Source organism: Diaporthe amygdali (assembly GCF_026229845.1).
Source record: "Diaporthe amygdali strain CAA958 chromosome Unknown NODE_23_length_778278_cov_65_433824, whole genome shotgun sequence".
In the NCBI taxonomy this organism is placed as follows: domain Eukaryota; kingdom Fungi; phylum Ascomycota; class Sordariomycetes; order Diaporthales; family Diaporthaceae; genus Diaporthe; species Diaporthe amygdali.
The window spans coordinates 33,467-60,101 of NW_026517043.1; the positions used below are offsets into that span (position 1 = coordinate 33,467).

Consider the following 26,635-nt stretch of genomic DNA (forward strand, 5'->3'; position numbering starts at 1 on the left):
TTGAGCAGGTGGTGGAGCATAATTATCCCAAACTGCATACGAACCACCCCAATCAATTAATAAGACTAATGTTTGGTTTCAATAACGCAAGGCGAGCCATCACATATTCCTGGGGGCTCCCAGCATCGCCCCAATAGCGCTCATTCCTAGGAATAGCCGCCGCTGCCATGTCCATGATACTCGTGGCGTTGGCATGCACCCAAGATCTCGTGGCACTTGCATCGGTGCAACACGCTGCACGCGGGCTCTGCCCCTGACAGCCGAATCGGCCCATTTTGATCAGCCTTAACCTTAATTTTGCCTCGGGGCCGAAGCCCGATACGATGCCATACTGAAACAGCTAGGACAGGTCAGCGACTTAGTATCACCATTGCTAGCTGTTGGTGCATGTCTTGACGTTGAGGGCGAAAGCACCTCTAACTTTAGCGAATTCCTGGTACACTGCTGCTGGCATACACCCTGCCTCCCGATCGTGCGTTGCCTTATGGCTGAAGTTTACAGCCCCCAAATCAGCGGAAAAATAACGGTAAACCAAATCGCCGGAATCACGGCAGGGCTTGGGCCAAGCAACCCTTGCAGCGCGGATTTCTCAAGTGACAGCATCCGCTCCAATCAAACCCGCTCTATCCGGAGCTTGCCTTCGTAATCGCGCATATGGTTTGTAGGATGTTGAGATACCGAAAGCGCAAAGGCCGTGATCTGTCCCCCACGCGGGCGCGGCCGCAGGCGGGAAGATTAGAATCTCACTGAATCTCCGGATCTGATCTCGGCAGCCGGAATACGCTGGGATATGACCTGGACAATTTAGCCCTTTGTATTTTCCCTGCGCGCCACAGCTCTGAAGCGCGTGAGTTCCTAGCCCGGAGAAGACTGCAGAGGCATGGACAAAGGACTTCGAGTTCACACAGCGAAGAGGCTTCTAGACGTCTCTTGAGCTATGCGATCAAGAACTTGGCATTGTGACTGCGCTGTAAAGTGGACAATGCTGTTGTCTTAACTCTTCGGTTAATGCCAGGCCGGACAACTGCCATCGTTTCTCGTATTTCCAGGGTAAAAGAAGCATCGTCTAACACTTTCACCATTCCGTTGATCCAACAAACATGTTCACGGCCAAAATCGATGTGTACGGCACCCGAGTTGCGAGTCCTGCCTCACGAGCGAAATCCGCAACATCGTTGTATTATTCAGGACAAGGGATGGATCTGAGCGACACCCCCATCCAATATTTTGGCATGTAATAAATTGAAAATATATGTCTGAATTTTCTGAAGTCTTGACGTTGGGTAGTCCGTCTATCCTGCATTTGAGACATCCATCCATCACCAGCATCCTGCAGTCTATTTTCACCTGAGATTGAAATTCTACACCCCTTTTGACGCACTTATGGCTTCAATGCCTAAAATATTAGACAGCGGCTGGCTTTCAACCGCTGCGCGTTTCTGGGGATTGTCAGTGGGTGCTATCGCTCTCGTGATCGCCATCGTATCGTACCGCTACTATGCCTTTCGACGCAAGCTTCCCCCAGGACCACCCGGCATCCCAGTCATTGGCAACCTCCGTGAAATGCCTAAAACTCACCCTTGGCGTACCCACACACAAATGCACCGGAAGTACGGTCCTATCTTTAGCATGGTCTATGGTCGCAACACAGTTATCTATCTTGGCACTTACGATATCGCCCGCGAGCTTCTTGAAAAACGGAGCAATATTTACAGCTCAAGGCCAAGAATGGTCATGGTTGGCGAGTGTATCAGCCAGGGTAACCGATCTCTGATCCTGCCTTACGGGGAGCAGTGGCGCGGATATCGCAGGCTGCAGGGTGCTTTTCTTAGCCCACGCATGTCAAATACGTACCGTGAATTGCAGGATCTAGAGAGCAAGCAACTAGTGAGCGAGTTTCTCACCAAAGACGACTTTTTCAAGCGGTTCCATCGTTATTCGTCGAGCTTAACCTTTGCGTTGGCCTATGGGAAGCGCATGCCAACGGGCCAGGAGGAAGAGGTCAAAGGCGTCGAGAGGATAATGGACCATCTCAACACCGCCTTTCATACCAATTGGATTGTCGACTCCTTGCCCATTCTAAATAAATTGCCAAGCTTCATGAAGCCCTGGAAGAAGATTGGCGACTTCCTTGGAGATGAGGAGAGGGAATTCTTCAGCAGTATTCGCGCCGGAGCAGCAGGCCGACTTGGGTACAATTGGTGCAAGGACATCCTGACCATGAAAGATCACAAGGCTCTCACCGACATGCAACTTTCCTATGTCGTAGGAAACACATACGAGGCTGGAGCCGATACAACCACTATGACGCTGCAAGTGTTCACCCTGGCTGCTGTTTTGCATCCAGAAAAGTGCAAAATCCTACAGGACGAGATCGATAGCGTGTCCGGGCGTGACCGTCTGCCCACGTTCGAGGATACCGAGAAGATGCCGTACTTGACGGCGTTTGTAAAAGAAGTACATCGGTGGCGCCCAGTGCTCCCTGGCGGTGTTCCACATGCTGTCACAGCGGACGACACTTTCATGGGCTATCATATACCCAAAGGTGCAACCATTGTCCCTGGTCACTGGGCAATGTCCATGGACGAGCATATGTATCCCAACCCCGACGTTTTCGAACCTGAGCGCTTCCTCAGAGACCCCGAGCTGCCTTATTCCCAATTTGGCTTTGGGAGGCGGAAGTGTATAGGTCAGTACTGAGTTCACGTTTTAATGAAAAGCAAACAACCCAACCCCCACCTCCCGCACGACTATGCTGACATACCCACTCGGGTCCTGCAGGCCAGTATGTTGGGAACAATTCCATGATGATTAACGTGGCTCGTATGCTCTGGGCCTATGATTTCAAGAAGGGCTGGGAGATCATTAATGGCAAGAAAGTTGAGGCGCGTGTTGATCCACTCGGATTTTACAACGGATTTAATTCCCCTCCGCTGCCGTTCAAGGCCCGCTTCGTGCCGCGCGATGCGCGGGTGCCTGATATTTTGAGGTCCGAGTTCCTAGAGACGGAGAGGAAGGGAACGGACGCCATCCTTCAGCGCATTGAAGAAGCCGCCTTAATCCTCAAGGAAGGCGAGAAGCCTGTCAGATTGTAGACATGCATTACCATTGGCTGCGATGTGAGCACTGCACAGGGTCTCAATTCATCCCAATTTATCTGAAGTGGCACACGTGTTGCTGTTTTGAGAGAGACTACGCAACCCGCGCTAGAAGATGCCCGCAATGCTCAGAACATGTAGTTTAAACCTGCAAGCAAGTATGCAAACGGCCACAGATTGTCATCGAAGTGATACGCAGGCGAACTAAAGGTTGAAAAGATTAGTCTTCTATGGAGGAGCTAGAAAGAGAAAGTAATCTTGCGTGCAACGCCTCTGACCGATAGCAGAATGATTCGGAGTATTAAAAATCCCGGTACGTTTCAAAAACGAGCCAAAGTTGTCGCGTGTCTTGATATCGGATAATCCCCGGCACGCGTTCAAATGTAGCCCATGTCACGGCCACCACTAGTTCTTTCGGCGCCCGAAGATATCCTCATAGGAGCGATCATCAGGATTCCTGACGGGGCCGTGATCTTTTAAACTAAGGGTACCAAGAAGAGGCGGGCTTGGCAAGAACAAGCACATAGTATATATCTTGAAATCCCGTATATACGGGATTTCAAGGCCTGTTCAGAATAGAGCAGCACTGGAGAGCTGCCAAGTGACCTGCATCATGAGCGAATACGGCGAGACTTGGAAGACCAATCGCATTGAACTTGGTCATGCATCTGCCAAGAAGTTACCTTGGATACAATTAGGTCAATGTCAGTCAACCCTAGACGAGGAGCGCGCTTGAAGGGACTGGGTTCTACATAGACCTACAACCACACACGGAAAGACTGACTCGTTCTGATTCCAGACAAATATCGCATTCTCCAGGAAGGACCTCAGACACAGTCCCGCCTTGGCATTATCGAATGGGCCGTTCCACCCCACGTTCAAGGGCCAGACTTCTGTTTTCATGAGAAGCACGAGGAGTGTTTCTATATCACAGTATGTAATCAAGTTTCAGAGCAAAGGCCGATTCAGAGTATGGGTAAGTTTTGACGGGCCAGCAGCAAGGAAAACTTCGCATCCATGTTCCCGGACGCCCGGATGTCGATGCAGGGCCATTTGACCTCGTGACGATCCCGCTCCGCCTCCCATATAGGTTCAGCAATCCGTTCGACGATGAAGCAGTCTTCATCAACACACTGACTCCAAGTTTCTTCGTGGAGTACTTCAAAGTTCTCGAGCAATCGATCCATGGAGATGCTGATGGGGACATGACTGGATTGATGAGACGTTTTGCTACGGTACCTATGACTCCGGATATGATCAAAGAGTATGAGATACTCTCAAGTATAGGCTGAGCCATGAAACAAGTTCAACCGCCAGATGGTAGCTGAAGTTAGAGATGTCAGGCAAGCGCGCAGAAAATGTTGAATACACACGATTATCTGATGCTTGTTGAATACATTCATCAATTAAATTTTAAATGTCTGAGCATGTGAGAATCTTCCCGGCGGCCCGCTTTTTAGAATACCATTTAAAGTTGACCCAGACTCAAAGCAGCGACTATCTCTCGTCAGGAACAAACACACACAAACACACACATACATGCATATACAAAGCAAGAGTGAGAGAGAGTTGCCCCAGTTGTACATGTGCTACGTGCAACTTGCGGTGTGGTGGGTTGAATTCACTTTCCGGAATAGGACCCCCGTCAAAAATAGCCTTTCCTTTGAGTGTATGGGTAGTTCTCCTAGAGAACGTATAAGGGGTGCCCCAACTAGCAACAAACGTAATAAGACTTATCAACGTCCGCCAATTGGTGAATAAGACGAAGATCGGACGGTTGTGCATTACAACACTTACATTAAGCTGCACATAGTGGCAAGTGGCGGGATGAATTGGGGACGAATCAGTTGTAAAATATCCCCTTTGATATTCAAAGTTACAGTATTGGTACGGACTGACGGGGATCTCTTTGCCTCCGAACAAGACACGGTTATATGGCAGCCACACAATGATACTCGATTATTGGGGAAGGCCGTTCAGGCAGCTCCGTTCTGTGAGATCTAAATGAAATCCTTTGCACATACCCACGTATGACAACGCATATACTAGATAGACCGATCCTATGAAGAAAGTGTATTCCGCAAAGACAGACACGGAATTTCCGGACATTTGGCTCATATTCAAGGGCGCCAAAGTCAGGCCTGTGTCGTTCCGATTTGTGCACAACCTTATTGGGTACCTTGAGCTAATGCTTGAGTACGTGCATTGGTCGAATTCTATCTCATGAAGCTCGTCGACTGTTTTGGAGCCCGACTTAAAACCAGCTCCAACTGGAAATTCCACCGCGGCAAAAAAAAAATGTCCGATGGGTGCAGAAATAGGGAAGAACACTTGAGTAAATAGGAGGGGCTGCGATAGAAGGTTGTATAAGCGAACTGTGTTGTCCGGGTTATACTCGTTCTCGAACGTTTTCAGGCGATCCAGATCGTCGGTGCTATGGATCTCCTCGGGATCTCGTCACCATGTGCATATTTCATGTGAAGGACCAAGTCGCCGCCATCCGAGGTAGCAGCCATGTCACTGCGCAGCTCGAGTCTCAGCTCGTGGGCATGGCCTTGGCCGGGTCGCCCACCGTTTCCCATCGCTTTTGATCAATGTGCAAGTTTGTCACCCTAGGTTCTCTCCATACGCAGCTCCGTCTCGATTGCTGTCGACCATCTCACAGCAGGGCTGTTCAGGGTGAGCCCCAGGAAGCTGGGACTTACACATGTAATTCTGTTCCTTCAAGGGCGGGCCTCTATATCGTCAAGCGTTGCTATCGCGGCCTGGATCGGCCAGGTTTCAAGGGAGATGATTGAGACGATCAGCCCATAAGAGTACCGTCTTCTTAGGTAATGTGAAATATCTACTGTCAAATCATGCTAGCTCCTCATGTTGGAAAGCGATGATTCCATGGAGGCATCTTGACGCTGACTAGGTAACGTGTGACCGCCCTAGGTCGTGAGTGGCGCTATGGTGTGTTTGGTCACATCTCGGAGGCCGACGAAGGCGATCACGAGGATGAGCTGCGATTGTGTGACTGGGGCTGACTGTTCGATTGATCCTTAAGAGCGTCTGAACCGAAGATATCGTGAACTGCTCACCTCATCGAAGGTGGTAAGACGGTGTAGGAAGGACAGTCTCGGTACTCAGCCACGGCGACAGCGAGTGCATTCTCGTGACTGTCTCAGAATACGAGTAGTTCCCTTCAGACGAGAAAAGCTTGTCAGCAAGGATTTGCAAAAACTGTCACCATGGCGTGGGATGTTACAGTGAGCCATATGCAGACCGGTAGCGGGCAATTAATTCCTGCTCTGTATGTAAGTCTGATACCAAAAGGATTGTCCAACTTGGCCATGTATGTGTGTGACAATCATCAAATTCAGGAAGATACCCATGACTGATTTCTGAGGAGTAGTTACAGTCTGCTGCTATTGGATAATAGAAAGAACATTTCCATCTACCCGGGCCTGGAGCGCACAACAGGGTCTACCAGCTTCATCTGCAAGGACATCGCAACCAATACACTCCTTCAAGTTGAAATTGTGTCTTGATCGAAGATATTTTGCCCATTTGGTGATAAAGCTGGCCATTATGGGAAGAAAAAGGATGGAAAAAAACATGCATACATTGCAAAGCTATGGGCGTGAATTCATTTTGCTAATCAAATGATACCAGACACACTGCTCATAATAGGACTGATAATGGCAGCGACGATAGCCTGTCACGTAATACGCAAGGTTGGCGACGTTCGGTCCAGAGTCTCAGCTATTCATGCACCGAGATAGCCTATCATCGGACGAACGACTTGCAGTCTCGTATTGCTCCAGATGGATGGCTGCAAGATTCGCACGAAGCACGGGTGGCGATACGCACGTACGCTTCTTTAATGTCTGTCTTATATGGTTTAAACACGCTTGACGTAGGCTTGGCGACATGCATGCACAAGCAGGGTTCATTATTGGATATAGAAAACGCTTAAGAGAATACGAATGTCCAGGTCCAATCCAATTAGATCCCGAAGCAGCCAAGCTTTCTTCCTGGCCTGCACGCTCCGCATCGGACTTCGTAAAGAAGAAAAAAGAAGGAAAGAAAGTCGTGAGACACGCTGCTGCTGTTGCTGCTATATGACCGGCCGCCGCCGGGTTGGTCATGACCTCATGCATGGATGCTGCTCGAGCGGCGGAGGAAGCTCCGCGCGGCCAGCGAGCAGTGGATTCCTGCTCGGCGACGAGGACCGTGATAACGTCGGTGCTGGGAGTTCTGGCAGCGGTGACGCGGACCTGCGGAGGCTTGCCGCAGAGCTGTGCCGCGAGAGCCCCGCCTCGAGCTCCTTCCAGTCGTACCTCAGGCCGTCGCTCGTGGTGCTTTCGGGCCTCTCCGCCGTGCTGAAGCGATCCAGGGTCGCGAAGGATGCCGACCTGCCTGACCTGCTCGCGAGCGATTTCCGTATCATTGCTGTCCTAGTGGACTCGGCTTCTATGTCGAGGTCCTCCGCGGTCATCTTCCGCTTTTTGCTGAACTTGTCTATAGGGTCTATTGGGAAGCCCGGGTCTCGCCGTCGTTCCTCATCGAGTTGTTTCTTGAGGAGTCGTCGTTTTGAGAAGGAAATAACAACTAATGCGGTGCAGGCCCCAAGCGTCAGGAGGGCGGCTACGGCTGCGAGTATTATCCAGATCCGGGTTGAGTCTGTGGTGGATGTGCTTGTGTTGGAATCTGACGTGGAGTCGCGAGCTGCGAGAGTGAAAGGGACTAGAGGCATTGTGGGGTCTCAGCTCAGCTCGCAGGAGCGTCGAGTGAGTGGTGTGTGCGTGAGTGTATATATGCACAGTAGGTATTTCTTGATGAGATGATGAGATAGGCGAGGACTGACTGACTGACTGAAGCAGTCTTCTATGTATGCAGCCAGCAGAGCAGTATCAATCTTTGAGGTTGTACTGGACACGCGAGGAGGGGGGGAAATGCAGGCTTATGTATATCGCCGGTGCATGCGGCCCTTCTCTCTCGTGAGAGAGAGAGAGTGTGTGTGTGTCTCACCCCACCCCGTTCCCGTCCAGAGTGTTGGGTCGGCCCATCGCATTCACGAAGGAGCGGCGTGGTGGCCCTGCATGTGCATAAGGCAGTCCTCGTATACGCCGAAAAAGGGCAGCACAGAGGTGCTATAATTGGGCCTGTTTTCGGGTCGTGGTGCCTTGGCTGCGGACTAGTAACTTGGTGGCCTCTAGGTGGTTCCGTAGCCCCCAGGCCAATCAGGTCCCGCGGGGTCGCCTACAGACAGCTCGCCCGATCCTGTTCGCTGCAGACCGCATCCTGCAGGTGTCAGATAGGTGTGCGAACGATGATTGAGGAGGAAGAACATTGAGGACAGGCGAGATTGCGCAGCGACGAATTGAGTGCTGAAGGATGAAAGGACGGTTCAACCTTAACATTCTTGCAGCAATTCAAAGAGCAAAGCTGTTACACACTCAGCTGACATCAAACAGGCCCGTCCCCGTTCCCGTCTCCCCACAGAGCAACGTTGAGAGTGTGCCTAGCAGCTCAGACCACGGGGCGAAGCAAAAGAATAATTGACGTGCTATCACCCACCCGTTGAATGCTACCTCAACAGCCACAGTGGTGTCCCATCTGCCTGCTTTGCCTGCATAAAAGTCTGCCTCGGACATCAACCCATCATGGCACATCACTACCGCGGCCTCGATAAATGTCCCCCAACCTCGGCCGCCCCTCTCGTAGCCGACCGCTGCTGTACCTTTTGCTGGCCGGTAGACCTCTGCCTGAAACAACAAAAAGGCCTCCCGCGAAGATCTGAGAGTTGGGCCGCGGTCTACGTCAGATGGGACGAGGCCCTTCGGACCGTGGCAGATCAGACCCGGGCCCTACCTAGACTACATGCCGTCTATCCTGCCGACTGAAGGGCCAGGCCCATTGCGCAGTGTGGCAAGCCCGTACAGCCCCGATAGAGTATCAATCTTGCCTTCTGCTGCCTGCAGATCTGCCCCCGCCACGGCTCATGCCCTCTAGATACAGTATCATCTACGCCATTGTAAGGGTCGATTAAGATCAACATTCTGCGTTTGAACAACCGCTCAACAGAACATTACTCTCGGCAATCCTTTCTTGCCCTGGGCGATTGTGGGCCCCGACGGCAGTCTTGCTTGGGTCCCCTGAATCCCTTTCTGCAAGCGCTTTAAGGGTCTTCCAGGTGGGTCTGCGTGATATATCCACTATGTGCCCAGGCACCTGCAGACAGCGCTTGCTCGCGGCCCGCGTGTAGTTGTCCCTGAGCAAGTGGGTATGTTTCGATGGGACCTGTTGGCATTCCAACGTTTTCTCAAAATAGGCGCCCTTCAAGGCGAAGTATGGCCAACAAGTGGGCTCAGCTTCAACTTGGGCGCTTGACAGATTGTTTGAGTAAAGTGTGCATTCACATCTGCACATGAGTCTACATCATCAACAATAATTACAAACCATGAGCATAAAATCTCTGCTGTCATCTCGACTGGCCGCCGGTCTGGAAATCATTCCACAATTCCATGCAAGTCCCGTATAATTCCCGGTTGCAGTTCCTCAGAGCATTCTTGGACGTTCATAAACACTGCAGGTTTTTATCATGTCGCGTCGTCTCTGGTTGATGCATACAAATTGTGATGTATACTGGGGTCCAAAGTTGAAGTAATCTGTCATAGCAAGCAAGAGTGACAGACTAGATTCCGGGAGATTCATGAGTTAGGCCTCTTCAATTTAAGACATCTCCATCCGCTTCCATGGACTATCTCTCGGATAAGAGTAGTTCAGATTTCGCATAGGATATATGTGTCTCTTGATTCTTTTTCTTCTGTTTTATCTTATGGCAAGCAATGCTGAGAAACCCAGAAAGCAAAAAAATCATAAGACCTTGCCGTCCTAGATTCAAAGGCCACGCTACCAAACCAATGCAACGATAACAGATGACTGAGCCCAAGAGATTCATTCGTCTCTCTTTACTCGACAACATCGTGGCAAACAGCCTCAATATTGTTGCCGGCAGGGTCCTAGATTCATGTTTATGTTAGCAAATATTGAAAATGACCACTGCCAACACACCCAGGTGGAGTAGGTGCGAGATTGTCACTTACAATCACGAAGGCCCCGTAATAGTGAGCATGATAGTGTGAACGGATGCCCGGCTTCCCGTTGTCTTTGGCCCCCGCTTCTATCGCTGCATTATACCAAGCGTCGACAGATGCTCTGTCTGGATGGAGTCGTAGCGTTAGCGAATTCACGCTCCCATCTCCAGGATGGAAAACCACTCCTACCGACCTTTGCAGCGGAACGCGTGGTGCGAGTTGTCCGGTTTTGCTGGCGAGGCGATGACCCACCAGTCGGTCTTCATGGGGCTATCCAACGTTCTGATTAGCTAACAATGGCAACGTGGTCGTCTGAGAGGTGTCTGGAAGTGCGTCTTGGGACCGTTGAATAAGCTCCCAAGAGCATGGGTCCAGATATAACAATCACATACTGGTGCGCAAATTCGCCATCGCCAAACCCGACAGATTCTTCATTGGGCCCGAAGGCGAGCAGTTTCTTGTAGCCCAAGGGCTTCAGCGCCGCCTCGTAGAACGCTACGACGGTCTTGTGGTCCGCGGCCGGAACGAACATTTGCGTGTGGTCGATCATTTTGACTTGAGTCTTGATTTGAAAGGTGCGGTGGTGCGATGTGATTACTTCCAAAGATACGTACGTTGAGGTTGAAGTGATGCCGTTCAAGTCTTACAGATGTCCTTCGACGGGATGCCAGCCTGTATTTATCTCCAGGTGCAAAGATCCTAGCGGCTGCTGGCCCGTCACGTCGGTGTCTCACTTGTTTGTAGCCAAAGCGTCCAGACTCTCGCTTTTGCCCTCAGCGTCGTATTTCCCAGCTGACGCCAAGGGCCTCCCGCCGCAACTGCTGCCTAGACGGCCCGTCACTGCGCATTGTTCATCCTTTGACGGTCCGTGAGGTTGTGCCGTTTATTTATGAGGATGCGTCTCTGACTGGTCCCCACAGCGGGCCGGTTCGGCCTGCCGCTAATGTCCGGACGACGGCCCCGAGCTAGCTCGGAAGGGAGTTGGGCCGACTTCAACGCTTCTTCTCCAGCACCTTGATCTCGGCCAAGTCTATATCCTAATTGGTTTCATAAAGCCACTATTCCAGGTTTACTTATTGTGCGGAGAGCATACGCATGTTTGAACATCCGCTTTCAGGCTATTCAGGGTCGCACAGTCTGAGGCTTCACGCAATCACAACCCGCCCCCTCCCCTGGCTGACTGGCTCGTGAGAGTCCGACACCCGGGGTTTACTCTGGCGATTTTGGCAACCATTTGGGCGTGCATCAACAGGAGTCTCTGAAGCAAGAACCGACAACACGGTTCCACAATTCTTCGTCCCTCGGTCCTCAATGCGCCTCTATTATTGCTTTAACCTGTGAAACGAATGCTATTTGGGGTATCTAGGCTCCTGTATGCTATTAGAAGATTATAGAAAAGTCTTGATGTGCAAATCAACGCTGGTAATGCTCCCTCTTCTAAGACTTCTAAGTATGCGTATTCAGTCCTCCCTCTGCCTCCTGGGGGCTCTGGTCCTTCTTCTCCAGAGCCGCGGAGCTCTCTCCCTTCTTGTTTGCGTTTCCGAACTTGTCCAGGCTCAGCCTCGGGAGGGACAGGCTCTCCCTCCACCCACCGTCGCCGTTGACCTTCTCCTCGCTCGACGACCTGGCGGCCTCCATCTCCTTTTTCTTCTTCTTCTGCACCTCATGCATGGCCTCTTCGGTCATCTCCTGTCTGGTCATCCGCTCGATGACATCCTTCTTCCGCGTTTGCCGGTCCCCGATCCAGATGAGCAGGCCCGCGGTCGCGTTGACCGTGATGGAACAGCACAGGATGACTGTTGTCAACGCGAACGGGCGATTTTCGGGTCTGATGCCATATGTACAGGCTCCTAGTGAGATCTGCAGGCAGCTGTGGACGTCGAGGAGGGTCGTGATGGTGATCATCAGGTTGAGGGGAAACGCGAAGTGGGTCTCCGTCTCGTGTGGTTTGTAGAATGTGTGCGACTTGGCGTACTTAGTCTGGTGATGCACGAGCGTCTCCTGCTGTTTGGGAGAGAGGACAGCAAAGTCGTTGCCGGGTGCCACATCCGCGAGGTCATTGTGAGCGGCCGCGGCTTCAACGTCTGGGATGACCGGGTCGGTAGGCAAGTCATTAGGGTCCCGGAGCTTGGGAAGAAGCAGCTTCTGCCGCAGTTTGAGGCTCAAACGATCTGCACAATGTTAGTCAGGCAGATTATACGTGTATCATGTGAAATGGATGCTTACGGTAATGTGCGATATAGGCCATGTGATATGTATCCACCGCGCGGAATGGGGCCAGTCCATCGCCCATGATTGCGAAGAGGGCAACAAGAGTATAGTCAATGATGTTGATGAGGTAGCTTTGTTTGGATCCTATAGAGATCCATCCGATAAGAAAGAGAACCCATGCGAGGCCGAATAGGGTGATGAGCGTAGCGTAAAGGGTGACAAAAAAGCCCAGAGGCCGGCTGACATATCTCCCAAACCCCTTCAGGCTGCGCTTGAACTTGGACCGCCGTGAATGCAACATGTGTCTGACGTGGTCGTTGAGCATCTCGACTTCTTCCTGGCTCCATCCCTCCAAGGATTCTCCATGTGGAAGGACGGCATAGTGGTCGTTGTCGAGGTTGGAGGAGATGCTGTAAGCACGGACCGAGCCGGGACGTTGCTCCTCTGCATGTGAAGGGGGTCGTTGCTGTTCCGCAACTTCCTCTCGTGATTTCCCAGCCGCGGGGGCCCGCATATCAGAGACGTCGTAAGTTGGGCGCCTGTTGACCCATCGCCCCAGCGAGGGGATGAACAGTGAGTTCTGAACATTGGTGATGGAAGTCAATGTGGACACCTCAGGATCGAGGACATCGAGAAGATCAACGATCCTAGTATCGTACTCGGCATCTTGTGCTGACTGCGGCTGTGCTTTCTGCTGTTGGTTATGCTTCCATGGCCGGAAGAGCATTGAGCCTTTTCGACTGGCGCGCCCGGCGCTTGGTCCACTCTCTGATAGCTCGGGGACAGAAGGCAAGTGGCGCACAGCACTCTGGCCCTGGCCATTGTGGGATGGGTCGGTGAGCCAGGTCGGACGTTGGGGGTCGGAGCTAGAGCGTCTCCGGCCACCTGTGCCCTGGGTGTCGTCGTTCTGACCATCACCGGCTGGTGGCTCACGGTTCGGCTGTTGCCAGTCTGTTGCGACGGGGGCAGTGCCAGTGGGCAGTGACGGAGCGCGCAGTCTTCTGAGGCCGATCGATGACTGCTGGCGACCTAATTGGCCACCACGGCTGCTGGAGGCAGACGGTCTTGTCAGAGGGGGAGGGCGCTCACGCGCCGGCGTGCTGGGTTCTGTACCACTCGCTGCTGCATGCTGAGACTGGGGCTGGGCTTGAGGTTGATGATGAGACTGAGGAGCGCTCCTAGAGGGGACTAATCCAGAGGAAGGGTGTGTGACGCGCGGGTCGAAGTAGGGATTCTCGTCCTGGCCGTCCGGGTCTCGACGCGCCTTGAACCTCATGGTAACGTGAAGTTGGAATAGAGGAGTGCCGGGATCAGTGACTGCGGGTAGAAAGACGACTCAAATCGTCTTGTCTGCTGTCAAGCCCGTGCAGTTTGTTGTTGCTGGCATGAATGAATTTTCCTCTCCCACGGACAGATCCGGCAGACGGGCGGAGATGTCTTCAAGAGAGCGTCGGATGTTACGGGTGTAATTGGTCGCGTGGCGGGTTGGTGGTGGGTGGCATTTTGAGTTTTGACGGGCATCCGGAGGAAACGAGCCCAAAACAAACCGGGGGTTGGCGAGATCTAGTCGTCTCTAGTGTCTAGTGTCCTGTCACGCCTGTATCTCCCAGGCCACGCCAGGCGCAGGGTGCAATCACAGGCCGGGCCGGGGCAAGCGGAGGGTGATGTCATAGCTCCATGCCGTGCCAGTTGACTTGAGGTGCATAGGGAAATGGTCGGCGGCAGCTGAACTCGCTATCGATGGCCAATCCCTGGATTTGACAGCAGATTGCGCATTTCCATCCAGGTATGCCAGGCCATCCCACAGCAGGCTCCACCTAAGAGCGCCAAATGACGATACTTGGCAGGGGTCCCAGACGCCCAGAACGCCCCAACAACACTGTGGGCAATGCAAACTTGAAAGAAGCCAGCAGCCACATAATCTTTCCGACGTCACCCAAATGACGAAGTTTGACTAACCAACTAGCCAGCCAACTCTGCTGTGCCAGACTACCCAGACCTATGCATTCGTTCTTTTACTTAGGAGCCCACACTGTTTGCATTTCCATTGTGAAACAGCTCCCCAAATTCCTGTGCACCACCGCTTCAGATCCTCTGGAAAACATTCCGACTGGGCAGGACTTAGGCCGGTGCAGTGCAACAAATGGCCATCGTGCTGCAGACCAGACACTCCTTGTCTCGTGGGAGGACCGGCTCACTCAGACCTACCTAATTCCTAGGTACAGACAGTCACACGCTGGCACGATACCACCCACCTTACGCAGCATGACAGATCATCTCAAGCAAACAAGCCTGACAAGCGACGCTACGTGCTGCCAATCCTCCCAACGTCGCCTCCTCGGTGGATACTCTACAGTACAAAACCTCGCGAACCCAGCTGCACGGGCCTGCCATCGGATCGGCCCGTCTAGACTTTTTGTTTCTCAACGATTACATAATGATCGAGAGTGCCTTTCACTTGTTCTCCCAACAGGCACAACCGGACTGTGTTTCGCGTGCAGAAACAATCAAGCCTTATATTCTTACTAGACGCAATGCTACTACCACACCTCACATGTGGCAGTAACGATCAGTGCCAAGTTTGAGCACGGTAATCGTGCTACACCTGCCCGGCTCTTCTCACTCCAACTCAAGCATTGCCGTGCATTTTCGAATAGCTCAATCAGTTCTCTAGATACTACAATCCGTTATCTTGCTATGCCTCTTCTCATGTGGCAAATCTTGGAATTTTTCATCCTTGCAATGCCTCTAATCAGTCAAGGGTCCTCACCGAGATTGAGACATGGCCGCCCAGACTTGGCCCTTCATACTATAATCTTAGGCGCAGCAGCATGTTCTTTGCAACTATTGGTTTTTTTGCCTTCTTATATCCGTTTTCAACCAACTCTCGAGCCATGGTGTTGGAAGACCAAGTCTATCCATCTTGGGCAGGCGCGTCGTTGGCATTAAGACACTGATAAATGGCCCAATCACAACTGACTTCTGTTGGTCTGTAAATAGGCGCTGGCAGCCCTGCACAGACCGATATTCACGCGGGCGTGCCACATTCCGCATGGAATAAGAACACGAGTACGACAACGCACGTGAAAGGGCACGAGACACTGCCGTATTCTCCTTAGCTGTGAGTACAAATACTGCTAATCATAAGAGTTAAAGCAATCTCAGTATCAATGCTACGAGTCTGTGTGGTCAAATTTATGCCATAGCAAAATGAATATCAACATTATTGTTGTGTTAGACCCTGGAGCAAATGTGTTGGTAAATCACATAACTGAGCAGGCCCTGTATGTGGGCTTATCCTTATGATCTTCATGAAGCGCCTGCTGGCTGCAAAATCGAGGAATCTGACTTTGACGGATCACTTTCTGCGATCATTGAGAGAGCCAGGCAAACATGTATTACACTATCAAGAATGGATCGTCCTGCAATCTTGAAATTTGGTCCCACTTTTACGACATGATGATCACATCTTCACACCTAGTTTTCGAGCCTCCAGACTCAATTGCTTTGAGTTTGACCCTCTTCCGGCCACGCAGCGATGCCGTCCACAAACTCGCATCCACCATCGGCCAGAAATTAGTTTCAATGACTGATCACGTCGAGGAGCAATCCAGACTGCTTTCTTTCCAGCGCCTAGATAGATTTCCGCTGTGCGAATCGCGTCTAGAGGACTAACAATTGGCTGACGTTTTTCCAGATAAGGCACGTTCTGAGTGGACGCATATGCACATGTAGCAACCCCACCATTACACTGTATCTTTGCAGCTGGTAAATCTATAAACTGCTTCATTATCGGGCTGCTGCAGGATTAACATTCCTACTCCTTGGCATACTGGTCCTCGTAATTAGTGGCTAAGATGCCATCGGTCATTCGCTGCACGCTATCTGCAAGGAAAGCTCCCGAGTCCAATCTCAGGTGAGCCTGAAGAAAATTGGCGAAGAAACTCGGTGAACAAGGAGTCAAGCGAGTGCCACCCCTTTGAACCCACGCTACTTGCCTTGAAAGACAGACATCAGCTGAAAATAACCAGGAGCGGCTGGAGCTGGTCAAGCATGCTAGCCTCGTGGCCTAGCTCAATGCGTTGTGCTAATGCATGCCGATTGCGCTTATAAAATTTAGATGTACCCGACCCATCGGGCCCCCTGATTAAATAAACAAGCCTGCCGACATCCGACCTTAGTCTCTGGATGCCGGGGCCACTATCCGAAGGCCTGTGGTGAACTACACGCCCGATCACGAGGCTCTGCTCCCGGACCGTTGTCTTGGCGTCCCGATTGGTGACCGGTTTTTACGAGCCGTTAGGTGCCGTAAACGTGGTCTGCCCCGTAGAACTTTCTACCTTGCGGCTAGGACAAGTATGTTCAAAATAGAACAGACGGCGCCATTAGCAACCAACTAAATACTATCGCGTGGGTGGTCCAGGAACCGAACCATCAAGCTGGGTCGTCCGAGTGACGGTACGGACGCCGAACGGTCACAAGGCGGATAACGGGATAGAGGCGACTGACCCTGCAAGCGATATTAGTGCCTCTCGTATCTAAGCTTTCCACAATTCTCCCGAGGACTGACAATTGCGCAGGCTACTTGATTTCATATCCTGAATACGCAGCTCGCACGTTCACTGCCAATGGACTATGTGATGACTGCATATGTAGTTAAGGAATATTCCCTGGCGTCATTCTCCCACACTCACAATGGTACCTGCGTATAAAGTGGGGGGCCGAGGAGTCTCTTGCCGAGCTCGCGATTGTATATATTCTCCTCGCTTGACTCCGTGATAAAAGGACCTAACGTCTAGGCATGCTCTCTTCTCATCTACCTTTCCTTCCTTTCACTCATTCCAAGGCACCATGTCTTCCTCCAACGTTGTCAAGATAGTTGTCGCTATTTGGTCCCTGTCACAAGTGGTAACCGCCATCACACAGTGTCCAACTACACCTACCACTTATACTAGTCCAGGGGGTGCCAAGTATGCCATTTGTGCAGCCACCGACTATCAGGGTCCCTCGGATCAAATATTGGCCAACATCGCTTCAGTGACAGCGTGTGCACAAGCATGCGATCAGAACGGGAACTGCCTGAAAGCAGTTTACGACAACACCAACAAGGTCTGCCACATCAAGAACAACGGCGCAAATGCCTTGAACTGGGTCCAGAATAATCAGTTCTCTGTTGTGTACCTGAACAACAATCTCCCGGAAGCGACCAATGTTGCTCGCTGCCCCTTCACGGAGACGACTTATACAAACGGCGGAAAGACATACAAGATTTGCCCTGATACTGACATCCGTGGGGCCAGCGCTCAGATGATCAACAATGTGGCGAACACCCAGGACTGTGCTCAGCGCTGTGCCACAACCAACGGCTGTGCCAGGGCCGTCTTCGACACTGTCGCCTTGGTGTGCCATATCAAGGCCGATGCTGCGGCCAACACCCTGATCTGGTCGACCAACAAGCGCTTCGATGTCATCCGCCAGGATGTCGCTGCGACCCCTGCGACTTCGGGGTCGTGGTCTGATCTGGTTCGGTTCCCTGTCATTCCCGTTGCGGCCTATATCGTCCCTGCATTCCCAGAAACCTCAAGGCTTTTGATGTTTTCCAGCTGGGGCAAGGATGCTTTCGGAGGAGCTGGTGGACAGACTCAGTTTGCTGATTACAACTTCAAGACGTGAGCACTGCCTGACACCCCCTTCACTGAAAAGTTTTGAGTGGCGTACTAATGGCATTGTTCACTTGCAAAGTGGTGCTGTCTCAGCCAGGACAGTCGCCAACACAGGCCACGACATGTTCTGCCCGGGAATCAGCAGTCTTCAGGATGGACGTATCTTGATCACTGGAGGCAGCAACGCCGATGTGACAAGTTTCTACGACCCGGCCAGCAATGCCTTCACCAAAGGGCCGAATATGATCACACCCAGGGGCTATCAAACCTCAGCCACTCTGTCTGATGGGAGAATCTTCACCATTGGTGGGGCTTACTCCCCGCCCATCGTAGGCAAGGATGGAGAAGTTTACGATCCCACTACCAATAAGTGGACGGCTCTCCCAGATGCCAAGGTCGGGCCTATGCTGACGGTCGACCATGAGGGCATCTGGAGAGAGGATAACCATGGATGGCTGGTGGGTTGGAAGAACGGATCGTGAGTTGTACACTTGCCTCAATTCTCTGCCTCAGAGCTAACCTGTCATGTAGTGTATTCCAAGCTGGCCCAAGCAAGAACCAGAACTGGTACGGAACGACTGGCACGGGCTCCCAGGTCGCTGCCGGCACACGAGACACTGATGCTGCTATGTGCGGAGTCTGGGCCATGTACGAGCCTGGCAAGATTTTCAGCGCCGGCGGTGCTCCCGACTACACAGACTCTCCCGCCACCAACCGTGCCCACATCACCACCATCAACAACCCCAACCAGCCGGCATCGGTCGAGCGTGCAGCAGACATGGCCTACCCACGCGGCTTCGCAAACGCCGTCGTCCTCCCCGACGGACAAGTCCTCGTCACGGGCGGCCAGAAGCGCTCGCTCGTGTTCACGGACACGGACGGCATCCTGTTCGCAGAGATGTTCAACCCGGCCACCAAGACGTGGAAGACGCTGGCGGCCGAGGCGGTGCCCAGGAACTACCACTCGGTCAGCCTGCTCCTGCCCGACGGGACCGTCTTCTCCGGCGGCGGCGGCCTCTGCTACGTCGGCCAGCCCGGCGCCAGCTCCGCAAACTGCGACAAGTCGGTCGATCATGCGGACGGCCAGATCTTCAGCCCGCCGTACTTGTTCAAGGCGGACGGCACGGCCGCCACCCGGCCTGTGATCTCGACCGTCAGTGCCACCACGGTCAAGGTCGGGGCGAAGCTCACCGCTTCGGTAAACATGGCGAATTCCAAGTTAGTTTTGGTCCGTATTGGGAGTTCCACACACAGTGTCAACAGTGACCAGAGGCGTGTGCCGTTGACGAGCGTGGCAGTCAGTGGGAATTCGTATACTGCGACCCTACCTGCTGACAGCGGCATTTTGATCCCTGGACATTACTACCTGTTCGCGGTCAGCAGCACGGGAGTGCCGAGCACGGCGAAGACGGTTAGGATCACATTGTAATAGAGTAGATACAATCTCAATTTAGACCCATCTATATCAGATATTGCCCCACGCGTCTCACTGCTGCGTGACAACAGTTCAGCCCAATGGAAGCCCCATGGGTTAACGAAAGGACTTCTAACCTGCCAGTATAAGCACTCCCTCATGCCTTCTTTCTCTGTATCCAAGTAGCAACGCCCCCTGAAATGCCAGCCATGGCAGCACCAGCGCCTTGGACAGCACCGGAGACCGCGGCGACCCCGTACCCACCCATGGCTGCGCTTTGCAAGGTAGCAAAAGTACTTCCAGCCGCCACACCCGATCCCATACTAGCAGCGGCAGCTGAGCCTAGACGGCAACGAAAGTTTCGTAAGCTAAGGGATCACTCAAGAGGGGAGCAGAGGAAGCCGGGCGCTTAAATCAAAAAACAACTCACCTCCAACGATACCACCTGAACCGAAACCTGCGGCACCCAAAACAGGCGCTGCCGCGGCCATTGGAGCGACGATGAGGGGCACGCCGACCGCAGCAACAGCAAGGCACGCCGCGGTCCCGGGGTTGGCAGCGGCCCAGCCGGCGGCCTGGACAGGAGGACGTCAGTAAGATCAGAGCTCCAAGCTCCGCAACCATGCGCACTCGTAAGGTTCGCTGGCGAGGGCGGGACTTGCCTGCGAAGCGGCACCTGGGGCTGCCTTGGCCAGCTCTCCTCCCTTTTCTGTGACGGCGAGCAGGGCGGCGCGCTGATTCTCAGGCGAGGCGGCACCTTTGACTGCCGTGATGCTTGCCTCTGTGACGGTTCTGAGGGCGTTCATGATGGCAGAGGCTTGTGACTGACGATTTGATGGCAATCAGCGCTTGAGTAGGAAAAGAGATGGAAAGCAGTGACAGGTTGGTGGGAATTTTGGTAGATAGGATCTGAGAACGGGACATAGACGAGGCTCGGCAAGGCATTCATGGGTGGGCCTCCTGCAGCAACGCCGAGCTGTGTGACCCGAAAGAAGGCCTGCAAGGCACCCACCGTCAGCCGGATTTCTTCAATGTAGGCAGAAGGATAAAACAGACTCTTGTGCGTTTGTTTGGGTATCTATTATCTTAGTTGCGCCTACTTCTTGCCAAGAGACTTCTTCTTGACCGAGGTGACCACACTGTTCAAGTCTTGGCTAGCATCTTTGGCCTTCTTGGCCTTCTTTTCCCTTGGTTCATCGGCGGCATCACCCCCTCCTTGTTTGCGCTTCTTTCTGCCTTCCTCAAGCAGCTGCTTCATTCCCGACGTGGCCTTGAACTTAGGATTGGATGGATCGATGGCAAATTCGTGGTCCTCGAACACCGCCTTGAAACGATCATCACCCACGTCCATCTTGAAATCCTCTTGCAGCCCTCCTGCGTTCTCATTATCCTTCTTGCCCTTCTTGCCCTTCTTCTTTTTCTTGTTCTTTTCAGCCTTCAGAATCTCATCCATATTGAAATGAGCCAGATGACCTGTCTCCTCATCGTGATTGTCTGCCATGAGCAGTTCCAGCTGTGCCCTATCAACAGCGCTCTTTTTCTCCTCGGCCTCCCTGGCCTCTCGCTTCTTACGGCGTTCTTCTTTGTGCATTTGAGCTTTTGAAGTTTGTTTAGGCTCATCAATGGTGAAGAAAGGGTCGTCAAAACCGAGGTCCTCCTGTGGCTCATCTTCAGCATTTGTGTTGTCGTTCCCTGCCTTGGCAGCAGCCTGCTCTTTCTTCCTGGCTTTTCTCTCGCGTTCCTTGCGGATGTACTTCTCAGCAGTAGTCTCATCCTCTGGATTCTTCTTTTTACCAGAACCTTCTGTCAGTGCCGGGGTGAACGTGATCTCCATATCCCCCATAGGGCCTAAGTTGGAAGACTTGTCTGTGGGCTCATCACTCAGCCCAAGAGCTTCCCGCATCTTCTTGCGAGCAAGCTCCTTCTTGCTCAGCTTTGGTGCGGCAGTAGTTCCCTCTGCAGCATCCTCTTCCTCCTCTTCGTCCTCGCTATCACTTGCCAAGTAGACTCGCAGGTCATTTTCCGCGATGTCTGCCCTACTTCCGCTGAAAGCGTTCTTGATGGACTCCTTTCGCTTGACTTCCTCAGGATCCACGTCCCACGTGAGCTTGACCTTTGAGTGCTGGAGAGCGTCGGTGACGAACTCGACTGGTTTGTAGTTCTCAGGAACATTTTCGCATTCGTCTCGGGGTTCGTCGTCGAACGTAACGTCGTCAGGTACAAATCTCAGGTCCAAGAAGTTGGAGGACGAGAGGTATTCAGATCCATCTGTTGCCTCATAGATTTTCTGTGCCGTATTTTTGTCCGAGCAGACCATCACAGCATAGTAGTACCGTAGCCTATCGAGCTGATACGTTCGTAATGCGTCGCTGTCGAAATCCTCGTCGTTGCCCTCTTTCAAGAGATCCTGCTTGACCTCTTCGTCGCTGTCCACTTCCTCGTCATCTTCAGCCTCCGAGACCTCGTCATCGTCCGAGTCTTCGTCCGAGTCTTCTCCGCCAGCCTTGCCCTTCTTAAAAATCTCTTTGGGTGGGCCCTCGAGCTCCTCGCGCTGCATTCTCTCCTTGCCAAATTCGGAGGGATATATGGAGACCCTCTCGATGCGCCCACTGATGGGCACAAAGCTCTTAAACAAAGCCATCAGGTCCACCGACTTGATGTTGTCCCAATCAATATTGACAATAGCGATGCGATTTGTGACATCTCCGGTTTCCACCTCCGTTTGCTGCGTTCGGTATTTCTGCATGTCGGGTGCTGTGTCGACCTCTTCCTGTGCGTCCTCATCTTCCTCGTCGGCAGATTCAGGTTCTGAGTCTGTGTCAGACTCGGAGGAAGAGAAACCACCTCCTCTTGCAGGATCATAGTTCGCTTCGGCCTTTTCCAACTCCCGCTGGATAATATCATCATCTTCGACCTCCACGTCTTCTTCATCGTCCTCGTCTTGGTACAGCCTCTGCAGGGCCTTCTTCTTGGAATCGGACTTGATCTTCCGCCCGTACTTGTCGACTCTGGAGACGGCGGTGAACTCGTCATCTTTCAGCATGCGCGAGAACCGTTTGTCGATGGTCGTCTTAGACTTCTTCTTAGAGGGAAGTGCATAGCGAGGGTCGGTTTCAAAGCTGGCAAAGCGCGAGTCCTTGATTTTGGCGGACGGAGCACCATCGCGCTTCTTGGACGGTCTGGAGGACATAGTGAATATGTTTGTGCAATTGCTGGGCAGGTGTCGCAGATGCAAGTTGGAGAGATCGCAATGCGCTGCTTCTTGGGCGGAAACTTTTAGAATTCTGCCGCTCAAGTTCCTCGGGCAGTGTACACAGGGAAGGCGGTCAGCATATCACGCACGGACCTCTCATCCCTTCCTTTTCTAGCCTACCGAGTTAACCACCTCCCCCCCCCCCCCCAACCCCCCTAACTTCCCCAAAGAGTCTTGAAAGTGCCTCAGATATGCAGAAGTGTGCTGATATTGCTGCAAGCTTCACCAACTTCCCACCTTGCACAATCCACAACCCCCTCCTGGATGGTTTTGCAAGTTTTTTGAGCTTGGCCGCAAATTATAAGCCAATGGGACAGAACTCAACTGCAGGATGTGTGTACATTTAGATAACCCGAATGAGTGGTCAAGGTGGACGGATTTAAAGATAAGTGTTGTGTGAAAGATTTGGCTTTGGTGTCTGTCAATTTGCATGCTCCGCTGCTCCGTCCGGTTCAATATCAATCCATGCTCGCTACATCAACTAGGGTCTCGTCTTCAAACAATCGCTCTGTAGACTGCTGTCTGGTATCGTGCCAGGGCGTCAACTCGATACGTATAGTTGTGTTGGACATCCCCGCGTAACGTGGACTTGGCACTTGGTTACACGTACATGATGCACTACACCCAGTCTGGTTGTCGGTGAGGCGGTTGTGTGTTGGATGAAGGCCAGGTGCAGCACGAATGCTAGACTGCTTACTTCGTGTCGTATTTTGCCGGGTCACAATCTGCATGTTGGCTGTTGGAACAGCACCTGTGACGGTTGGGGCTCGCGGCGCTGCACCATCCTCGTACGGGTTAGGGTCGCAATACCTTGTTGGGTATGTATAACACAGCCTCTTGCGTGGAGGGCAGAGTTACTCGCCTCTTCCCCTCTATTCTTCCCCAGACAGAAGATCACACCAAGTATCACACATTAACTTGACCCCTGTTCAATGTGCATTCCGGTATTGTGATAATCATCAACAGCTTCGCCGGGCGAATTGTTAGTATGACCAAGACGAAGTAAGTTGTACTAATCAAGTTACTCTTCCCAAGGTCTACATATATTCAGTTCTGGAATTGATCTCGCAACATTTTTGATACTGTAAGCATCATATCAGGACCGTTGTAACTGACCTGGGCCGAGGTTGCTATGAAGAAAAGTCACGCTTGGTGCTCAGAAGGCCAGACCAACACCCAGCGGCCCACAATCAATTCAAAGTTCAACACTTAGAGCTCGTAGACCAACAACATCTACATCACAACTGGGCCATCTGGCCACCCGCCGTGCTACAAGATCTACGACTAAGCCAGAAGACCTCGATTCTGGACACAGCATCCAAAGTCCACCGCCAAAGCAAAAAAATCGAAGGGCCAAGGCAGACGGCTCCCGTATAGCCACAGGCTCAGGGCAGGAGCAGAGACCGCTCGGAAGTGTAGAAACGGCCGGCTGTCAGACCACCCAGCGTTCTGCCTCGCATTCGGAGGGACTAGTTGGCCAATATTCCTACAGTAAGCCAAAAGATACCCGTCGACAGGCTATCGCTTCCTCCGTCGCCACGGGTCCCGAGCAGGAGCAAAGGATACTCCAAACTGTTGAAACTCATACAGCCGGGGCAGAGCCGAGCACTTATCACTCTGAAGAAGACGACATTGAATATAACCCGAGTTGTGACTCTGATGAGGAGTACGTCGAAGAGGATCCTCTGCAGGTCTATTACGAAAGGGTCGGATACTTACCACCCCTGGATGACGCCACGATCGAGGTCCTGAACTTTCTAAGCATGTCTAATCCAGATCTTGACGTGGAGGCAGGTCGTATCTCACCACAGAATGACGCCGAATTCAAAGAAGGGCTATTGTGGCGCATGGTGGACATCAAAGCCGATCGCGGCGATGACTTTCAATTGAAGGAGACGCAGGATGTGCCTCACCCCATTGTATCTGAAGATATCCAAGACTATAACGAAAAGCTCTGGGACAAGGACTTAAAGAAATGTCAAGGGCAGGTCCAGGAAGCCATCTTCCAGCGCACCATGATGCTCTCCATGATGCTCTCCATGATCGATCGTTACCGCCTCTTCTACGGGTATCGAGATACCAAGGAGCAATCTCCCCTTGAATTCGCAGTAGAAACTGCCTGGACCTGCCTGCCAATGCCTACACATGCCGAAAGGCGGGGGAAAAAGTTCCTCACATCCCCAAAGCCGGACTTGGCTGTTGGGTTTCGTCGACAGAACTTGTTCCAAAAATGCGACTGGAACTCCTTCCCCGAAGAGACGCAGAAACTCATATGTTATGAGGGCCAAAGGCCACCGAACGATGAGCGGGCGTTCTATTTTCTTACCATCGAGGCGAAGCGCGGGTGGAAGAGTGTTGATGATCCGGTTGCGTTGAACCAGTGCCTGAATAACGCGAGCCAGGCTCTGCATAATATGTTTGAAGTTTTCAAGGAGGCTGATAGAGAGGCAGGGGAAGAGTTCAAGGTCAAGGCGGATGAATATACCAAGACGTTCTTTGAGAGAGTTCGCTTCTTTTCTGTCGTCGCGGTAGCTGGGGCTATGAAGATTCGAATCCACCGCGCTTGCCAGCTGGGCGAGAACGACCCGCCGGGACCTAAAAAGGATTACCCGCTACGATTTGCCTATTCGAATTACAAGGTGGTCAAGGATGAGGATTTCAAGCGTCAAAGCGTCGTGGAAGAGCTCACCAAAATCCTTTATAACTACGGAGTCAACGAGCTCGCCAGCCACCTGAAAGATGCCATCAGGAAAATGAACGAGAAATTTGTCCACTACAGCTTTCTCAAAGGCCGTGTGCTGACCCGAGGCCCACTGTTCTATTCCTACAACCAAGCCGTTCCGCCTCCAAGGAAAGGCGGGAAATCAACCCCTAGGCCGAGCCAACCGCCCATGAGTGGATCCCAGACTCCTGTACCAGGACACGGCCCGAGGGATTACCATAGGCCGCAATCTAGTGCTTCGAGTCTGTCCCAGTCGATCAGTGCTAACTTGGATCAGCTCAACGTCGGTTGGGGGGCCTCTGGTGAGATGAACCAGAGGGCGAATGCTCGGGTAGAGAATACTCAAGAGGCGGGGACGATGTATGAAGGAATGGGACCCGATATGGGAATCAACAGTTCTCCGAGGAAAGGGAGGAAACGGCGGAGAACAGGGACTTAGGTAGCTAAAGTTGATTAATGGCATAGGAATTGGCACTCATTTAGTACAATGTGCTGTACATTATTGTGCAAAATCTTTTTGTACATGTACAGATATTGTGATGAGGAGTTTCAACTCGGTCTGATTAGGCACCAGTGATTGAGATTAGATAAAGCTTTGAGACTACAGCATTTTGATTTTTTAAGCCAGACCAATCCCAGATGCTGGCGGGCGAAAAATCTCGTCTACATTGAGTGCAGTATCCAGTATCCAAGAAGGTTTGCGTCAACGGCCTTGGAGACTACGAAGTGACGCTTGTACCTGATTCTGTAGTAGGTATTTCCAACATGCCACATCCGCGCAAATAGCTGGCGAAAATTTGATTAAAAATCAAGATTATTAAATTTTCAGTTCAAATACTGCGAGCTACAGTATAACATGCATTATGTCAAACAGAACTTCTCACCAGCCGCATTATGTAAAACCCTCGAGGGCTTTCACGACCCTGTCTCCCCCTTCGTCCACCACATGTAAGTGCTCAAAAGCCCCATTGAATCCGTCTATAACCGTGCTCTCGCCCAAGCTGTTGGTTCAGTCTTGGCGGTGCATTTTCCCAAATCCACGAAAGCCAAACCCATAATCAAAATAGTACCACCGTAAAAAGTTTCCACATTAAGGGAGTGTCGTGGACGGGTATCATTATGTGCATATGCCATGAATCCTTTTTAAAATACCAACCAACCATGCTGTAATAATGAGTGTCGTCGAATA

General features: G+C 52.1%; 8 protein-coding genes across 8 annotated transcripts; 4 read left to right on the forward strand and 4 right to left on the reverse strand.

Annotated features, from left to right (window-relative positions):
* Positions 1-1,383: 1,383 nt before the first annotated feature.
* J7T55_004724 (uncharacterized protein) lies at positions 1,384-4,390 on the forward strand (the record flags this gene model as incomplete). The annotated part of the gene is made up of 4 exons (XM_053130443.1): positions 1,384-2,689; positions 2,782-3,083; positions 3,898-4,031; positions 4,189-4,390. The coding sequence occupies 4 exons, from the start codon at positions 1,384-1,386 to the stop codon at positions 4,388-4,390; spliced, it is 1,944 nt and encodes a 647-aa protein (XP_052991151.1).
* A 770-nt stretch (positions 4,391-5,160) lies between these two features.
* Positions 5,161-8,648, forward strand: J7T55_004725 (uncharacterized protein; the record flags this gene model as incomplete). Its single annotated transcript, XM_053130445.1, has 10 exons — positions 5,161-5,294; positions 5,582-5,641; positions 5,764-5,777; positions 6,036-6,113; positions 6,351-6,435; positions 6,502-6,564; positions 6,756-6,953; positions 7,258-7,873; positions 7,967-7,974; positions 8,561-8,648. The coding sequence occupies 10 exons, from the start codon at positions 5,161-5,163 to the stop codon at positions 8,646-8,648; spliced, it is 1,344 nt and encodes a 447-aa protein (XP_052991152.1).
* Positions 8,649-10,057: 1,409 nt separating this feature from the next.
* J7T55_004726 (glyoxalase bleomycin resistance protein dioxygenase) lies at positions 10,058-10,733 on the reverse strand (the record flags this gene model as incomplete). The annotated part of the gene is made up of 4 exons (XM_053130446.1): positions 10,058-10,108; positions 10,193-10,308; positions 10,377-10,453; positions 10,576-10,733. The coding sequence occupies 4 exons, from the start codon at positions 10,731-10,733 to the stop codon at positions 10,058-10,060; spliced, it is 402 nt and encodes a 133-aa protein (XP_052991153.1).
* Positions 10,734-11,629: 896 nt separating this feature from the next.
* J7T55_004727 (uncharacterized protein) lies at positions 11,630-13,670 on the reverse strand (the record flags this gene model as incomplete). The annotated part of the gene is made up of 2 exons (XM_053130447.1): positions 11,630-12,354; positions 12,410-13,670. The coding sequence occupies 2 exons, from the start codon at positions 13,668-13,670 to the stop codon at positions 11,630-11,632; spliced, it is 1,986 nt and encodes a 661-aa protein (XP_052991154.1).
* A 3,575-nt stretch (positions 13,671-17,245) lies between these two features.
* Positions 17,246-19,486, forward strand: J7T55_004728 (galactose oxidase precursor; the record flags this gene model as incomplete). Its single annotated transcript, XM_053130448.1, has 4 exons — positions 17,246-17,275; positions 17,462-18,063; positions 18,137-18,535; positions 18,589-19,486. The coding sequence occupies 4 exons, from the start codon at positions 17,246-17,248 to the stop codon at positions 19,484-19,486; spliced, it is 1,929 nt and encodes a 642-aa protein (XP_052991155.1).
* A 584-nt stretch (positions 19,487-20,070) lies between these two features.
* Positions 20,071-20,277, reverse strand: J7T55_004729 (uncharacterized protein; the record flags this gene model as incomplete). Its single annotated transcript, XM_053130449.1, has 1 exon — positions 20,071-20,277. One exon carries the CDS (start codon positions 20,275-20,277, stop codon positions 20,071-20,073), a length of 207 nt encoding a protein of 68 aa, XP_052991156.1.
* Positions 20,278-20,567: 290 nt separating this feature from the next.
* On the reverse strand, positions 20,568-22,661 carry J7T55_004730 (uncharacterized protein; the record flags this gene model as incomplete). The annotated part of the gene is made up of 1 exon (XM_053130450.1): positions 20,568-22,661. The coding sequence occupies one exon, from the start codon at positions 22,659-22,661 to the stop codon at positions 20,568-20,570; it is 2,094 nt and encodes a 697-aa protein (XP_052991157.1).
* A 1,307-nt stretch (positions 22,662-23,968) lies between these two features.
* On the forward strand, positions 23,969-25,885 carry J7T55_004731 (uncharacterized protein; the record flags this gene model as incomplete). The annotated part of the gene is made up of 1 exon (XM_053130451.1): positions 23,969-25,885. One exon carries the CDS (start codon positions 23,969-23,971, stop codon positions 25,883-25,885), a length of 1,917 nt encoding a protein of 638 aa, XP_052991158.1.
* Between the last annotated feature and the right edge of the window lie 750 nt (positions 25,886-26,635).